This window comes from Somniosus microcephalus, chromosome 11 (genome assembly GCF_052327205.1).
Source record: "Somniosus microcephalus isolate GS21.2 chromosome 11, FLI_Smic_1.0, whole genome shotgun sequence".
Lineage (NCBI taxonomy): Eukaryota > Metazoa > Chordata > Chondrichthyes > Squaliformes > Somniosidae > Somniosus > Somniosus microcephalus.
Window position 1 is genome coordinate 231035503 of NC_140997.1, and position 18299 is coordinate 231053801.

At 46.9% G+C, this 18299-nt stretch overlaps 1 protein-coding gene across 2 annotated transcripts in view; it reads right to left on the reverse strand.

Annotated features, from left to right (window-relative positions):
• The window catches only part of ruvbl1 (RuvB-like AAA ATPase 1), a 137446-nt gene that overhangs the window by 55057 nt on the left and 64090 nt on the right, over positions 1 to 18299 (reverse strand). The window contains exons 10-11 of one of the 2 annotated variants that reach the window (XM_086002115.1): positions 15269 to 15360; positions 9879 to 10236 (exon numbers count right to left, since the gene is read on the reverse strand). In XM_086002115.1, coding sequence (XP_085858241.1) covers positions 10077 to 10236; positions 15269 to 15360 — 252 coding nt within the window. In that variant the 3' untranslated portion in view covers positions 9879 to 10076. Of the gene's footprint in view, positions 1 to 9878; positions 10237 to 15268; positions 15361 to 18299 lie in introns of those variants that run through there. The other variant, XM_086002114.1, reaches the window with a different exon arrangement.

Here is an 18299-nt window from a genome sequence, read left to right on the forward strand (position 1 = left end):
GTGCCGTCTTTTGGATGAGATGTTAAACCAAGGTATGCCTGTGCTAAAAGATGGCACAATGCTATTCAGAAAAGAGCAGGGGAGTTCTCCCCAGTGTCCTGGCCAATATTTATCCCTCAAAATCATCAAAACAGATTATCCGATTATTATCACATTGCTGTTTGTGGGATCTTCCTGTTTGAAAATTGGCTGCCGCGTTTCCTACATTACAACAGTGACTACACTTCAGAAGTACTTCATTGGCTGTAAAGCGCTTTGGGACATCCTGAGGTTGGGAAAGGCGCTATAGAAATGCAAGTTCTTTCTTTCATTATCTCACTCTACCACCCATTCTTCAAGTTTGAGTTTAGAAGCTGAGTCTCAGCAGGAGATTAACTTGAGGGATCAAAGCCGACCCAATTCTGCCCTCGTCTGACGCACACACATCCTCACTTCCCAGCAGGGGTCAATCGACAGCAATTGGGAACAGGAACCCAGGCTGATTCCTCCACTCCCTAACCCAGGGTTACTGAGGCACAATTGTGTTGGCCCAATATTAAAATATTGTTAGGGGCTATTGTTCCATAAGAACATAAGAATTAGGAGCAGGAGTCGGCCATTCATAGATTAACATAGCATAGAAGATAGGAGCAGGAGTAGGCCATTCAGCCCCTCGAGCCTGCTCCGCCATTCAATGCGATCATGGCTGATCATCCAAGTTCAGTACCCGGTCCCTGCTTTCTCCCCATACCCCTTGATCCCTTTAGCCTTAAGAAATATATCCAACTCCTTCTTGAATATATTTAATGAATTGGCCTCTACTGCCTTCTGTGGTAGAGAATTCCACAGGTTCACCACTCTCTGGGTGAAGAAATTCCTCCTCATTTCTCTCCTAAAAGGCCTACCCCTTATCCTTAGACTGTGACCCCTGGTTCTGGACTCCCCGACCATCGGGAACATCCTCCCTGCATCTAGTCTGTCCCGTCCTGCCAGAATTTTATAAGTTTCAATGAGATCCCCTCTCATTCTTCTAAACTCCAGCGAGTACAAGCCCAATTGACCCAATCTCTCCTCATACGTCATTCCTACCATCCCAGGTATCAGCCTGGCGAATCTTCGCTGCACTCCTTCCATGGCAAGAATATCCTTCCTCAGATAAGGCGACTAAAACTGCACACAATACTCAAGGTGTGGTCTCACCAAGGCCCTGTACAACTACAGCAAGACATCCTTGTTCTTGTACTCAAACCCTCTCGCTATGAAGGCCAACATACCATTTGCCTTCTTAACCGCCTGCTGCACCTGCATGCTTACCTTCAGCAACTGGTGCACAAGGACACCCAGGTCTCGTTGCACTTCCCCTTCTCCCAATCTATTGCCATTCAGATAATAATCTGCCTTCCTGTTTTTGACACCCAAGTGGATAACCTCACATTTATCCATGTTATATTGCATCTGCCATGCTTCTGCCCAATCACCCAACCTGTCCAAATCATCCTGGAGTTTCTCGGCATCCTCCTCACAGCACACACGCCCACCCAGCTTTGTGCCGTCTGCAAATTTGGAGATATTACATCTAGTTCCCTTGTCTAGATCATTAATATATATTGTGAATAGCTGGGGTCCAAGGACCGATCCCTGCAGTACCCCACTAGTCACTGCCTGCCACTCGGAAAAAGAGCCGTTTATTCCAACTCTTTGCTTTCTATCTGCCAACTAGTTCTCTATGCAAGTCAATACCTTGCCCCCAATCCCATGTGCCTTAACTTTACACGCTAATCTCTTATGTGGGACCTTATCGAAAGCCTTCTGAAAGTCCAAATACACCACATCCACTGGTTCTCCCTTATCTATTTTACTAGTTACTTCCTCAAAACATTCCAGTAGATTAGTCAAACACGGTTTACCTTTTGTAAATCCATGTTGACTTTGTCCGATCCTGTCACTGTTTTCCAAGTGCTCTGCTATTACATCTTTTATAATGGACTCTAGCATTTTCCCCACTACCGATGTCAGGCTTACCGGTCTGTAATTCCCCGTTTTCTCTCTACCACCTTTTTTGAATAGTGGGGTAACATTAGCTACCCTCCAATCCATGGGTACTGTTCCAGATTCCATCGAATGTTGGAAGATGACCAGCAATGCATCTACTATTTCTAGGGCCACTTCCTTAAGTACCGTAGGATGTAGATTATCAGGACCTGGGGATTTATCGGCCTTCAATCCCATCAATTTCCCTAACACCATTTCCCTACAAATACTGATTTCTTTCAGTTCCACCCTTTCATCAGACCCTATGTTCCCCGACATTTCCGGGAGGTTATTTGTGTTCTCCTTTGTGAAGACAGAACCAAAATATGTATTTAATTGGTCTGCCATTTCTTTGTTCCCCATTATAAATTCCCCTGATTCTGACTGCAAGGGACCTACGCTTGACTTCACCAATTTTTTTCTCTTCACATATCTATAAAAGCTTTTAGTCAGTTTTTATGTTCAATAAGATCACAGCTGTTCTTTGCCCTTAACTCCACTTTCCCGCCCCATCCCCAGATCCCTTGATTCCCCATGAGTCCAAAAATCTATTGACCTCTGTCTTGAATATACTCAACGACTGAGCATCCACAGCCCTCTGGGGTAGAGAATTCCAAAGATTCACAACCCTCTGAGTAAAGAAATTCCTTCTCCTCTCAGTCCTAAATGGCTGACCCCTTATCTTGAGACTGTGACCCCTGGTTCTAGACTCTCCAGCCAGGGGAAACATCCTCCCTGCATCTACCCTGTCAAACCCCTTCAGAATTTTATATGTTTCAATGTGGTCACCTCCCATTCTTCTAAACTCTAGAGAATATAGGCCTAGTCTACTCAATCTCTCCTCATAGGACAATCCCCCCATCCCAGGAACCAGTCTGGTGAACCTTCGTTGCACTCTCTCTATGGCCAGTATATCCTTCCTTAGGTGAGGAGACCAAAACTGTACACAATACTCCAGGTGTGGTCTCACCAGGGCTCTATATAATTGCAGTAAGACTTATTTACTTTTATACTCTAATCCCTTTGTAATAAAGACCAACATACCATTTGCTTTCCTAATTGCTTGCTGTACCTGCATGTGAGCTTTCTGTGATCTGTGCACAAGGACACCCAGGTCCCTCTGAACACCAACATTTCCCAATCTCTCACCATTTAAAAAAGATTCAGCTTTTCTATTTTTCCCTACCAAAGTGGATAACTTCAGAGTTCTCCAACAAAATTCCTGGGGCCCCGCTCCACCGGTGTAAGTGCAGGATAGTGAAAGCACCGCGCCCCCCTGCCCACCCTAGCCCAGGGATGAAATGGAAACCCCCTCCCAAATCCCAGGGACAGGATCACTTACATATCCGGGAGGTGCTAGTGCCTGCAAGAGCACATCAGCCGCACCTGCCCCAATACACCTCTTACTGCTCCACCGAACATCCTGCCAAGGCCCAAATTAGCCAAATAATTTTTTTTTTTGTGGCTCCCATCAACTCTGATGCTGGAGAAGGTGACCGATCTGCTCTTCAGTTGCCGTGAGTTCTGCTGAGGTCTTTTAAGGGCTTAAAAGGAAAGAACTCACAGGTAAATTGGGAACTCCCCCTGGCATAGGAATTGATGGACCCAGGTCCATCTAGATCGCCTCCTACCATCCCGGTAGTCGCCTGATCCAACGATAATGGGGTTGTTGACCAATCACAGCGATCAATGAGTCTCCAACAGACCCAGACACGAGGCGAGGAAAACCCCCAGTGGTGGAGAGCTTTGGGAACCACAGGACCAAAGTCACCCGCTCCTCCCGAGCTCGCTACACTCACCACACCTCCCGAGCTCGCTACACTCGCCACACCTCCCGAGCTCGCTACACTCGCCACACCTCCCGAGCTCGCTACACTCGCCACACCTCCCGAGCTCGCTACACTCGCCACACCTCCCGAGCTCGCTACACTCGCCACACCTCCCGAGCTCGCTACACTCGCCACACCTCCCGAGCTCGCTACACTCGCCACACCTCCCGAGCTCGCTACACTCGCCACACCTCCCGAGCTCGCTACACTCGCCACACCTCCCGAGCTCGCTACACTCGCCACACCTCCCGAGCTCGCTACACTCGCCACACCTCCCGAGCTCGCTACACTCGCCACACCTCCCGAGCTCGCTACACTCGCCACACCTCCCGAGCTCGCTACACTCGCCACACCTCCCGAGCTCGCTACACTCGCCACACCTCCCGAGCTCGCTACACTCGCCACACCTCCCGAGCTCGCTACACTCGCCACACCTCCCGAGCTCGCTACACTCGCCACACCTCCCGAGCTCGCTACACTCACCACACCTCCCGAGCTCGCTACACTCGCCACACCTCCCGAGCTCGCTACACTCGCCACACCTCCCGAGCTCGCTACACTCGCCACACCTCCCGAGCTCGCTACACTCACCACACCTCCCGAGCTCGCTACACTCACCACACCTCCCGAGCTCGCTACACTCGCCACACCTCCCGAGCTCGCTACACTCGCCACACCTCCCGAGCTCGCTACACTCGCCACACCTCCCGAGCTCGCTACACTCGCCACACCTCACGTCTCCAAATACTCAGATAACAGGCCCCCGTTGATGTGGTGCAGCTGTTGGGTGCGAGATCTGTCCAAACCCCGCTGCCCAGTCTAAATGGGACTGAATTCCGCTGGAGTCAGGTTCCAACCCATATTCCGAACCTCCAGGCCTAAATGGGAATTACGCTCTCTCCCAACCCAGGAATTTTGGGACCAGTGTTGTCAGTTTTGGGCGCCCTACATCAGGAGGGACTTCAAGGCCGAAGGGCACCGGGGATTCAGAGAAGATTTACCGGTAACAGGATCTCTTCCCATTGGAACAGAGAAGGTTAAGAGGTCATTTGATAAAAAAAAAGACTTGCATTGTAAAAGATCCCATGGCACAGTTCAGAAGAATAGAGGGGGGAGTTCTCCCCGGTGTCCTGGGGCCAATATTTATCCCTCAACCGGCATCACTAACACAGGACACCTGGTCATGATCTCAATGCTGTTTGTGGGATCTTGCTGTGCGCAGATTGGCCGTAGCATTTCCTATAATTGGCTGTGAAGCACGTTGGGATGTCCTGAGGATGTGAAAGGCGCTATAAAAATGTAAGTTCTTTCCTTCTTTCTCTGAATAGTTTGCTATCTAAACTGACACATGAGAAATGGCTACCCCCCCCACCGCCCATCCACCTATGGACCTAGCCTGAGTAACTCCAAGGTGGGTCTTTTTAATTTTGGAGTGTGGGTGACGCAAGGCAAGGCTGCATTTATTGCCCATTCCTAGCTGCCCTGAAGACATTGAGAATCAAGCGTGTAGTAGCATAGGATTGGAATGACCTGCGGACCAAACCACGCAGGGGTGGCAAGCAATGTTCCCCCTAAGGTGCAGCGGCCACACACCAATCGTGAGGTCCCGCGCAAGCCGCTCACCAGCTCCTGCCGCTGGAAGAGATACCGCGCAGCAAATTCAAAGGGACCGGGCACGGGGGAAAAAAAAATTAGAGGGAGCATTGGTGGCAAGTTCCATTCTCTGAAAAAACATGGGAGCATGTTTCAGTGGGGGAGCACTTGGGAAACTGTGATCATTGGTGAGTAGTTATGGAAAATGACAAGGAACAATCAAAGGTGAAGATACTCAACTGGAAGAGGGCTAATTTCAGGGAGTTGAGAAGGGATCTGGTCCAGGTGGATTGGAAACAAAGATTGGCAGGTAAAACAGTAAATGGGCAATAGGAGGCCTTCAAGGAGTTAGTCTGGGTCTAAGCACCTTCCTGTGAGGGAGAAAGGAAGGGTATCCATGGATGACTAAAGAAACTAAGATGAAAATGAAACAGAAAAAGGAGACTTATGATAAATGTCAGGTTTTGTTAGATGCTGAGAGGTTGTTTCCCCCTGGCTGGAGAGTCTAGAACTCGGGGTCACAGTCTCAGGCTAAGAGGTCGGCCATTTAGGACTGAGATGAGGAGGAATTTCTTCTGTCAGAGGGCGGTGAATCTTTGGAATTCTCTCCCCCAGAGGGCTGTGGATGCTCAGTCGTTGAGTATATTCAAGGCTGAGATAGATTTTTGGACACTAAGGGGATCAATGGATATGGGAATCGGGCAGGAATGCAGAGTTGAGGTCGATGATCAGCCATGATCTTATTGTATGGTGGAGCAGGCTCGAGGGGCCGTATGGTCGACTCCTGCTCCTAATTCTTGTGTTCATAATACATCCCTCCTAGTTGAGTTTGTACAATAATCTTGCATTTCTTCTGGTGCCAGCCCATAAACAGAGAGGATTATTGAATTCAAGTTGCTGTGGTGGGATTTGATTGCTCATCCAGCACACTACACTAATGCCCCCACTATTCAGTTTGTCGAACATCTCGTCAATCTAGAATCAAGCAAACTGTGAATGCAGAAAGGCAAGGTCAAAGCAAGTCAAGGTCCATGTATGTGAGTTTTTTCAGTCAATAATGAGTTTTTGGTTAAAACATTAGACACAGACACAAAAAAAGGTTAGGAAGAGATTGAAAAGTAGAATTATTTGGACATAAAAGAATCTATTCTCTGCGTGGATTCTTTTCTGACTCCAGTACAACTTTCAACAAAAAAGGGTAGATCTGTGCAGTTTAATAATAAAAAGCTTTCAGCCAGTGACACCTGACTGTTTGATACACGATTCCTTTGTGCAAACCTTGCGCTCACAGCTCGATACTGAAAACATCACTGGTGAAAGAAGTGACCTGTAGACCAAACAGTCTGCGAAATTCGAAAGACATCAGAGTGGGGCAATAAAAGGCTTCAAAAATGACAAGTGCTCCGGAAGGTGCAGACTCGTTGGGTGCAGGTATCTCCCCAGCAGTACCTCGTCCAAGTGGCTCGTGGCGAGTCAGAAGGCCATTCCGTCATGGAGAGGCATCACAGCCAAGCGTCAATCAAGTCCCCAGCAAGCTAGTAACGGGGTGAAGAAACCAGAGATGATTTCCCCCCGCCCTACTGCGAGAGAGGCGGAGGCCAAATGTTCTGTAGCTGTTTCTGCCCCAGGTGAGAACAGCTAACCTTCAATCACTGGCCTGCCCCAAATTACTCGATCGGAGAGAAGCCAGTGTGAGTTTGGCCTCAACAATCCAAAGTGTGAGGCATTGGGGAGAAAAAGTCACTCCTGAATGTGGTCCAGTGACTTTCCCTTCCTCCCGCCCCTCAAAGGAAGTGAGAACAATGAGGGATGGTGAGAGGAGGTTCAGCTGAATTGGCCCATCAACACAGGTTGTCCAAGGTTCTACATGAAACATGGCCACTTATAATTTGTATTCATTCTTGGGATGTGGGCATCATTGGCAAGGCCAGCATTTATCACCCATCCTTAGTTGCCCCTTTGAGATGGCAAACCATAGATGCAGGATGTTCCCGATGGTCGGGGAGTCCAGAACCAGGGGTCACAGTCTAAGGATAAGGGGTAAGCCATTTAGGACTGAGATGAGGAGGAATTTCTTCACCCAGAGAGTGGTGAACCTGTGGAATTCTCTGCCACACAGGGCAGTAGAGGCCAATTCATTAAATATATTCAAGAAGGAGTTCGATATATTTCTTGAGGCTAAAGGGATATGGGGAGAAAGCAGGGACCGGGTACTGAATTTGGATGATCAGCCATGATCTCATTAAATGGCGGAGCAGGCTCGAGGGGCCGAATGGCCTACTCCTGCTCCTATCTTCTATGTTTCTATGTTTTTTCTATAACCCTTCTTCTTGACCCACTGCAGTCCACGTGGTGGGGCAGAGTAGAAGGGACATCACTCATATAAACTGTGCTGTACCAGATGCAGGTGTGCTCAATGGGGCAGTGCAGAAGAGCTATACTTTGCATCTAACCGTGGTTTAGATAACCCACACGTCCTTCTTGGGACAGTTTAGAGGAAACATTATTCTGCATCTACCCTGTGTTGGACCTGACCCACGAGCTCTTGATCGGACAGTATACAGGGAGCTTTACTTTGCATCGAGCTGTAGCTGTACCAGGATGTCTGAAAGGGGAAAGTGTTCCCCAACCCCAATATATCGAAAAGACAAAATTCACAAACCACCACCCCCCCCACCAAAATCTTTAAAGATGTGTAGATTGTCGTGAGCAATTGAAACAAGTTAATTCAGTTAATTTAATTTACCAAACAACTGGTTAGAAACTACACAGGTAAGATTACCTGGTTTAACCTTGATTGTATTACCCCCAAAAACTAAAAAGTTCCACGGGACTGACTGTATGCAATTCTGAAGCTGCAATTTAAACCAGGTCACCCTGTGTGGAGAACACGCTTGCAGCCAGAGTTGCAATAAAAGAACAAAAATATGTCCAGGCTATAATTGTTCTTAGATTGTGTTGTCACACTGATAAGATTAAACAAACATTTCTGCCGGCGGCTCTGCTTTAATGAATGGCTCACCCTTACACGGACTTGTGAAATAGGTTGTAAAAACATCCTGCTGGGAGATGTATGTGGCTGTATATTTATAAGGGCATTCTGTTATACTGGCCAGATTTACTGACTGATCGCTCTTCACCCCAGACAATGGTGAGCTGATTAGCAAAAAAAAACCTCTCCCCTTTTAATATTGCAGTTTATTATTAGCCCTCGTCTAAGGGTTCAGTGGGGGTGACGACTTGTGCGCAATTAACCATCGCCAACCTTACACAACCCCCACTATTTTAAACATCGGGAGAGGTTTATTTCCAATAGCCTGGGAAAATGAATACAACACTCGTCCAGAACGAACTGACCCAAGGATCCACAACAAATCTTTTGAGATGCAGGTTAATAAGGCCATTGAAAAAAAAAGCAAACAAAGCAATGGGGCTCATTTCTAGAGGCATAGAATTGGAAAGCAGAGTGTTCTGTTAAATTTGTATCGAACCCTGGTTAGATCACACTCAGAGCACGGTGCACAGTTCTGGTCTCTATAATAGAAAGGATATAGAAGCACTGCAGAAGGTGCAATAAAGATTTACAAGGATGATAGCAGAACTGAGAGCTTATATCTAATTGGGAAAGATTGAACAGGCTGGGGCTCTTCTCTCTAGAAAAGAAATGGCTGAGGGGTGACCCGATCGAGGTCTTTAAGATCATGAAAAGGTTTGATGTGGTAGATGTAACGATGTTTCCACTTGTAAGGAAGACCAAAATTGGGGCCATAAATCTAAGATAGTCACTAATAAATCCAATCGGGAATTCAGGAGAAACTTCTTTACCCAGAGAGTGGTGAGAATGTGGAACTCGCTACCACAGGGAGTGGTTGAGGTAAATAGCATGGATGCATTTAAGGCGAAGCTTGATAAACACACGAGGGAGAAAGGAATAGAAGGATATGGTGATGGGGTTAGATGAAGAGGGGTGTGGAGCATAAACACCGGCACGGACCAATTGGTCCAAATGGCCTGTTTCTGTGCTGTACATACTATGTAAAGACCAGGATAGATAGATTTTTTGTCAAGCACGAGTATTGAGGGATATGGAGCCACAGTGGGTGTATGGAGTGGAGTTACAGATCAGCCATGATCTAATTGAATGGCAGAACAGGCTCGAGGGGCTGAGCGGCCTACTCCTGTTCCTATGCTACTGTAACACTTTAAGTTGTCCATTCGGATGGTCACGAATGTCATCTAGAATGTGGGCTGTCTTCCTCCATGTTTCCCCCACTGGCATGCAGCAGTCCGACCTCTACTTAGCACCTACCCATAATAGTGTAGTTGAGACGGTTGGGGGCAGGACTACGACACACAGTGGGCTGGCTGACCAACATACCAACACTCTAACAAAGCCCCTCGGAAGCAGAGAGCGTAATCTTCCTAAGTGAGAACCGCGCCAACAGATTTTTTTCCAAAAAAAATGTTTTATTTAACAAGTAAATAAATTTTTCTTTTACAATTTCCATTTTGACAGCCGGTCCCCGCCCCAAATGTTACCCTGCTTCCTCCCTTCAGGTGCTGGGGGACCCGCTGTGTATTTTCCTGTTTGTTGCGGATTCCCAGCACTCACAGTGTCACTTTGTCGGCCCAGTAGCGAGCGTCTCATTTCATGTACTTTTCTTGGTGTTCAGCGAGAATCTTAGCGGACGACTTGGCGTCGTAGAACAGTTCATTGATTTCCTCCATGTGCTCCTTCTCGATGCCATCTTTCCCATTGATCTTCGCCAGCAGGTTGGCGGGGGTCAGGAGCTGCACAGAGTACCTGCGTCACAAGCACACAGCCGTTAACCTCAATACGCCTCTGTTGCTTATCTAACCCTTTCATCGCCCCACGCAGAATTCAGTAACGCAAATGTTGTGCCAAAACCACGGCGCGCCAGTCTACAGCACTGCAGACGATACAGAAAGAGCAACAATAAGAATGCCAAAAACAGCTAGGCGGAAAAATAAGAAACCCAGAGAAAGGGTTAAGGGAGACCTCACTGAGGTAAATCTATTTATCTATAAACTTCTAAATTTGCAATGCAGGTTACAAGCTCATTTGGGCATTAGCATTGGCGTGCCTCTAGGTAGCATCTCGATAGGACTTGCCCATTATAGAATTATACAGCACAGGAGGAGGCCATTCGGCCCATCGAGTCTGCGCTGGCTCTTTCGAAGAGCAATCCAGTCAGTCCCACTCCCCCTTCAAGTATTTATCCAATTCCCTTTTGAAAGCTACTAATGAATCTGTTTCCAGCACCCGAGGAAGCTACCATCACCAGTTGGAACACCATAAGCTGCAGATCCCCATACCTGTGCTTACAGCAGCACGATTCAAACAGCCTCACCACTCCAGGGCACCTCCAATATTCCAAACCTCCCTCCAGCACAACAGCAGGTTTGGAACAACTCACCATTTTCCTTATCTTGCTTCAGTTTCCTCTCTTTCTGTTTTTCTCGGAGACTGATTCTGCGGGCTGTTCCTGCCACTTCCCCCCGACACATTTCTGTCCGTTTATAGTAACTCCAGTCGCAAGCATGTTCTACACACACAAATAACAGGGCCCATTTGCCCCCCCCCCCCCCACAATAGCTTCCAGCCAGCTTTTCTGACCGTTTTTAGCTCCCGTTTTTGCCAGGTTTTTCACTCGCAAGGGATCGATCCTGCAGGCTCTTCCTGCCACCTGCTTTCCTTTCTCCGGGGCTTCCTGCTGCCTCTGTCCGAGTGTCTAAATAGTTCCCATCCAAATGCTTCATTTAGCTGCAAGCTCTGGATTCAGTGTTTCACAGTTTCAAGTGCCGCTTGGTGCTGCTGGGGTTCTTTCCCCGCCAGGGAGCTCCACTACTGCTGTCCGAAGTGGTTGGCTTTTCGGGTACAATTGGCATCTTAACACGCAATTTCCAACATGCACTGATCTTTGTGGGGAAGTGGGCAAGGCATCTCTTTGACCTCTGCTTTTGAATGCACTCATACGAACAGGAGGAGGCAATCCAGAGGAAATAGTTGCTCTCCATCTACCCTATCATCTTTAATCATCTTAAACGCCTCAATTAGATCAGCCTTGAATATACTCCACGACTGAGCATCCACAGCACTTTGGGGCAGAGGAGTCCAAAGATTAACAACCCTCTAAGTGAAGAAATTCCTCCTCATCACAGTCTTAACGAACATCTCTCTGAGGCTGAACCACACTTCACAACCTTGGTGTCATATTTGACCCTGAAATGAGCTTCCGACCACATATCCACATCATAACTAAAACCGCCTATTTCCACCTCCGTAACATCGCCCGTCTCCGCCCCTGCCTCAGCTCATCCGCTGCTGAAACCCTCATCCATGCCTTTGCTACCTCTAGACTTGACTATTCCAACACACTCCTGGCCGGCCTCCCACATTCCACCCTATGTAAACTTGAGGTCATCCAAAACTCGGCTGCCCGTGTCCTAACTCGCACCAAGTCCCGTTCGCCCATCACCCCTGTGCTCGCTGACCTACATTGGCTCCCGGTTAAGCAGCATCTCAATTTCAAAATTCTCATCCTTGTTTTCTAATCCCTCCATGGCCTCGCCCCTCCCTATCTCTGTAATCTCCTTCAGCCCTACAACCCTCGCCACCCCCGAGATATCTGCGCTCCTCTAATTCTGCCCTCTTGAGCATCTGATTATAATCGCTCCACCATTGGCGGCCGTGCCTTCTGTTGCCTGGGCCCTAAGCTCTGGAATTCCCTGCCTAAACTTGTCCACCCCTCTACCTCTCTTTCCTCCTTTAAGACGCTCCTTAAAACCTACCTCTTTGACCAAGCTTTTGATCACCTGCCCTAATTTATCCTTATGTGGATCGGTGTCAAATTTTGTGTCTTAAAATACTCCTGTGCAGCGCCTTGGGACATTTTACTAGGTTAAAGGCGCTATATAAATACAAGTTGTTGTTGTTAAAAGGCCACCCCTTATCCTGAGACTCTGCCCCCTAGTTCTAGACTCTCCAGCCAGGGGAAACAATCTCTCAGCATCTACCCTGTCAATCCCCCTCAGAATCTTGTATGTTTCAATGAGATCACCTCTCATTCTTCTAAACTCCAGAGAGTATCGGCCCAATCTACACAATCTCTCCTCATAGGACAGCCCTCTCATCCCAGGAATCAATCTAGTGAACCTTCGTTGCACCGCCTCCAAGGCAAGTATATCCCTCCTTAGATAAGGAGACCAGAACTGTGCGCAGTACTCCAGGTGTGGTCTCACCAAGGCTTCCTTACTCTTGTACTTCAACCCTCCAGCAATAAAGGCCAACATGCCATTTGCCTTCCTAATTGCTTGCTGTACCTGTATGCTAACTCTGTTTCTTGTACTAGGACACCAATATCTCTCTAAACATGAACATTTAATAGTTCCTCACCATTTAAAAAATATTCTGTTAACTGTGACATAACACCACCCCCCCCCCACGGCGGGGGAAGTTTGCCTCGTGTTGACTTTCCACGGGTAACACCGCAGGAGATCACTAGTAAAGTACCGAATGGCAGAGAGAAGGCAAACCCAGGTGGTTACTTCAAGGTACATCAGGCCATTAGGATAAGACACCATCAATTTAGATGAGGGAAAAGTACATTTAAAATGGATCGGAGAACATTTCTTCGCTCAAATGATGACGAACCTAGAATTATCCACCAGGTAATTAGAATGAGATACATTATCGAGGAGCTCAAGTTGCAGCAGGTTTGCAGACTGACTGCGTTGGGATATCAGAGGGTCGATGGGCCAAATTACCCTTTCTGGTTTAAATTTTTCTTCCTCTTAAGCTTTGCAGAGTCAAAAGGTTTTCATAACTCAAAATGCAAATTTATTTAAACAAACTGTGAATTCAACATTCACGCCCTTAACATTCACTTCATAGAAGTTCCGTAGAATCATAGAAGTTGTTTATGTCACAGAAGGAGGCCAATCAAACGATCCATGTGGGTCAGTTTACTCAGCTAAGTCCCACCAGGCTGTGGGTCCCATCCAATTGGTGGCAGATGCGCCTTTGTGATTGGATGTCTTCAAAGTTGATTTTCAGCCAATTAAAACCTTTTTTTTTTTTTTAAAAAGAGCCCGCTCCCATGAAAAAGGGATGTTGAGAGCAGAGAGAGAGCAGAAATGGTAGGTCGGGGTGTTTAAACTTAAAACAGCAAAAAGGGTTTAACGCATTAGATGGGAGAGAATAAAATTGGAGCCAAAATATAAAAAAGGGCACAATAACAAAGGAGGAAGTTGAAAGACACCAAGGAGTTTTAGTAGAATTGACGCTCAACGTGAACCAATCAACAAAGCAACAGAAGAGCAAAACAGTATGAATGCAAATGAGAGGAAGTTATGACCAAACCAGTGTCCTGGTCAGGCTGCACCTCCAGTGTTGTGGCCTGATGTCAGCAGATTCTTCTTTACATCGAGAGTGGCCAATACATGGAAGAGTCGCCTGGATAGAGTAGTGGAGGCGAAAACCCGGGACTCATTTGAGAACCAAGCGCATGCTGTCATTGGGTGGAGGGGGTGGGCTGTAGGGTTATGCTGGATGGATGGCCCACTTCATCCACAGTTATCTGGTGATGTAAAATTAGGGCGAAGACAGGACCAAGCCTGGCTGCAACGCCCTCCATGGTCAAGCTGCCTGCAGACGCGCACTGTCCAGGCTGACACATCGGGGGTGAGGTAGTGGAGGGCCGCAGATGCCCAATAAGGAGTCCGAGCCTTCCGTGAGCAGGGGAAAACTCTTCCCCTACATGGGTCGATTGGACTTATACTCGCTGGAGTTTAGAAGAATGAGAGGGGATCTCATTGAAAGTTATAAAATTCTAACAGGACTAGACAGACTAGACGCAGGAAGGATGTTCCCGATGGCGGGGGAGTCCAGAACCAGGGCTCACAGTCTAAGGATCAGGTGTAAGCCATTTAGGACAGAGATGAGGAGGAATTTCTTCACCCAGAGAGTGGTGAACCTGTGGAATTCTCTACCACAGAAGGCAGTTGAGGCCAATTCATTAAATATATTCAAGAAAGAGTTAGATATATTTCTTAAGGCTAAAGGGATCAAGGGATATGGGGAGAAGGCAGGGACAGGGTACTGAATTTGGATGATCAGCCATGATCTCATTAAATGACGGAGTGGGCTCGAGGGGCCGAATGGCCTACTCCTGCTCCTATCTTCGATGTTTCTGTAAAGGTAAAATGTCCAGCGAGTTTCCAGCTGGCCTGGGTCGTTGGCATTTGGTGAAAGTAGCAATTAAGAAACTGCCTCAGTCAGCATGCACTCACTGGATGGTATTGAAAGCATACTGATCTTTGAACTTCTCGGCAATACCTACCGAAGAGCTCTTATTTTGTGCTCTGCTCTTCTGTAAAAAATATCCCTGTTACAAACCTTCACAAATGTACAAAAAATTTGGATTGCTAATATCTGTGCCCGTAAGGTTCCATTAGCTGCCTTTGTTTTAAAAGAGTTTTTTTTTAAAAAAACAGAAACCTTTTGTGTCTAATCCCACGGGCCACTACCTACAGCACCATTCATCTTCCCCTGACAGGCTGAAACCAATAGCTATTACTGAAACTGTTATTCTACAGCGCTGGCTAAAATTAAATACCGCCAGTGAAGAGTTTTTTGGCTGCAGGTAAAGAAGATGATTTAAAACCCTCGTCTCGGGCTCCTGAAAGCGTCAGTGTAGGCAGAGCAGCAAATCATTCCTGCTCACCGGGGTCAGAAGCAAAAAAAAAAACGAATGACATTATCAAGGTCTGGACAAGAGCCATTATTCCTTCACAATGCAGCAACGGGTGCTCACCGCAGGGTTGTCTTAGTGCCGATTTCCCCCAGGTGAAGCAAGGCGTCCTCGCTGATGCTGATGCCTTCTGTCTGTGCTCGAATCTTGATTATCTGCCGAGTGGAGAGAGTGGAGGATTAAGAAAAAGTGAACACCAGATCCTACGACTGTCAAGTGCGAGTGATCCATCTGTCAACACAAGTTAATGCCCCGTTCACCACCAGATGATTATTCAGGCCAATAGGCTCTCTCTCTTCTGGTTTGTAGAAAGAGTTTTAATTTAAAAATAATGGTATTAAATTAAAAATAATGGATTTCATAGAATCATAGAAATTTACGGCAGAGAAGGAAGCCATTTGGCCCATTGTGTCCGTGCCGGCCGAAGAAGTCCCATCCAGCCTAATCCCACTTTCCAGCTCTTGGTCCATAGGTTACGGCACTTCAAGTGCATATCCAAGTACTTTTTAAATGTGACGAGGGTTTCTGCCTCTACCACCCTTTCAGGCAGTGAGTTCCAGACCCCCACCACCCTCTGGGTGAACAAAGTTCTCCTCAACTCAATAGATGGGGTAGACTTTTACCCTTAGTAGAGGGGTCAATAACCAGGGGGCATAGTTTTAAGGTAAGGGGCAGGAGGTTTAGAGGGGGTTTGAGGAAAAACTTTTTCACCCAGAGGGTGGTTGAAATCTGGAACTCACTGCCTGAAAGGGTTGTAACATCGAAGATAAGAGCAGGAGTAGGCCATTCGGCCCCTCGAGCCTGCTCCGCCATTCAATGTGAACATGGCTGATCATCCAAATTCTGTACCCTGTCCCTGCTTTCTCCCCATACCCCTTGATCCATTTAGCCTTAAGAAATATATCCAACTCCTTCTTGAATATATTTAATGAATTGGCCTCTACTGCCTTCTGTGGTAGAGAATTCCACAGGTTCACCACTCTCTGGGTGAAGAAATTCCTCCTCATCTCTGTCCTAAATGGCTTACCCCTTATCCTTAGACTGTGACCCCTGGTTCTGGACTCCCCCGCCATCGGGAACATCCTTCCTGTATCTAGTCTGTCCAGTCCTGTCAGAATTTTATAAGTTTCAATGAGATCCCCTCTCATTCTTCTAAACTCCAGCGAGTACAAGCCCAATTGACCCAATCTCTCCTCATACGTCATTCCTGCCATCCCAGGTATCAGTCTGGTGAATCTTCGCTGAACTCCTTCCATGGCAAGAACATCCTTCCTCAGATAAGGCGACCAAAACTGCACACAATCCTCAAGATGTGGTCTCACCAAGGCCCTGTACAACTGCAGCAAGACATCCTTGTTCCTGTACTCAAAGCCTCTCGCTACGAAGGCCAACATACCATTTGCCTTCTTAACCGCCTGCTGCACCTGCATGCTTACTTTCAGCAACTGGTGCACAAGGACACCCAGGTCTCATTGCACTTCCCCATCGCCCAATCTATTGCCATTCAGATAATAATCTGCCTTCCTGTTTTTTCCACCAAAGTGGATAACCTCACATTTATCCACGTTATATTGCATCTGTCATGCTTTTGCCCAAATCATCCTGGAGTTTCTCGGCATCCTCCTCACAGCACACACGCCCACCTAGCTTTGTGTCGTCTGCAAATTTGGAGATATTACATCTAGTTCCCTCGTCTGGATCATTAATATATATTGTGAATAGCTGGGGTCCAAAGACCGATCCCTGCGGTACCCCACTAGTCACTGCCTGCCACTCGGAAAAAGACCCGCTTATTCCAACTGCTTTCTGTCTGCCAACCAGTTTTCTATCCAAGTCAATACCTTGCCCCTAATCCCATGTGCCTTAACTTTACACGCTAACCTCTTATGTGGGACCTTATCGAAAGCCTTCTGAAAGTCCAAATATATCACATCCACTGGTTCTCCCTTATCTATTTTACCAGTTACATCCTCAAAAAAATTCCAGTAGATTAGTCAAGCACGATTTACCTTTTGTAAATCCATGTTGACTTTGTCCGATCCTGTCACTGTTTTCCAAGTGCTCAGCTATTACATCCTTTATAATGGACTCTAGCATTTTCCCCACTACCAATGTCAGGCTTACCGGTCTGTAATTCCCCGTTTTCTCCCTACCACCTTTTTAAATAGTGGGGCAACATTAGCTACCCTCCAATCCATGGGTACTGTTCCAGATTCCATCGAATGTTGGAAGATGATCAGCAATGCATCTACTATTTCTAGGGCCACTTCCTTAAGTACCCTAGGATGTAGATTATCAGGCCCTGGGGATTAATCGGCCTTCAGTCCCATCAATTTCCTTAACAGCATTTCCTTACAAATACTGATTTCTTTCAGTTCCTCCCCTTCATCAGACCCTATGTTCCCCGACATCTCTGGGAGGTTATTTGTGTCCTCCTTTGTGAGGACAGAACCAAAATATGTATTTAACTGGTCTGCCATTTCTTTGTTACCCATTATAAATTCCCCTGATTCTGACTGCAAGGGACCTACGTTTGATTTCACCAATCTTTTTCTCTTCACATATCTATAAAAGCTTTTAGTCAGTTTTTATGTTCCCTGCAAGCTTACTCTCATATTCTATTTTCCCCTTCTTAATTAATCCCTTTGTCCTCCTTTGTTGAATCCGAAACTGCTCCCAATCCTCAGGTTTACTGCTTTTTCTGGCCAATTTATATGCCCTCTCCTTGGATCGTATGCTATCCCTAATTTCCCTTGTATCTTATGCTATACCTAGTTTCCCTTGTTAGCCACGGTTGAGTCACCTTTTTTGTTTTATTTTTATGCCATACTGGGATGAACAATTTCTGTAGTTCATCCATGCAGTCTTTGAATGCTTGCCATTGCCTATCCACCGTCAACCCTTTGAGTGACATTCCCCAATCAATCCTACCCAACTCGCGCCTCAGACCATCATAGTTTCCTTTATTTAAATTCAGGACCCTAGTCTCTGAGTCAACTACTTCATTCTCCATCTTAATGAAGAATTCGATCATATTATGATCGCTCCGACCCAAGGGGCCTCGTACAACAAGATTGCTAATTAATTCTTTCTC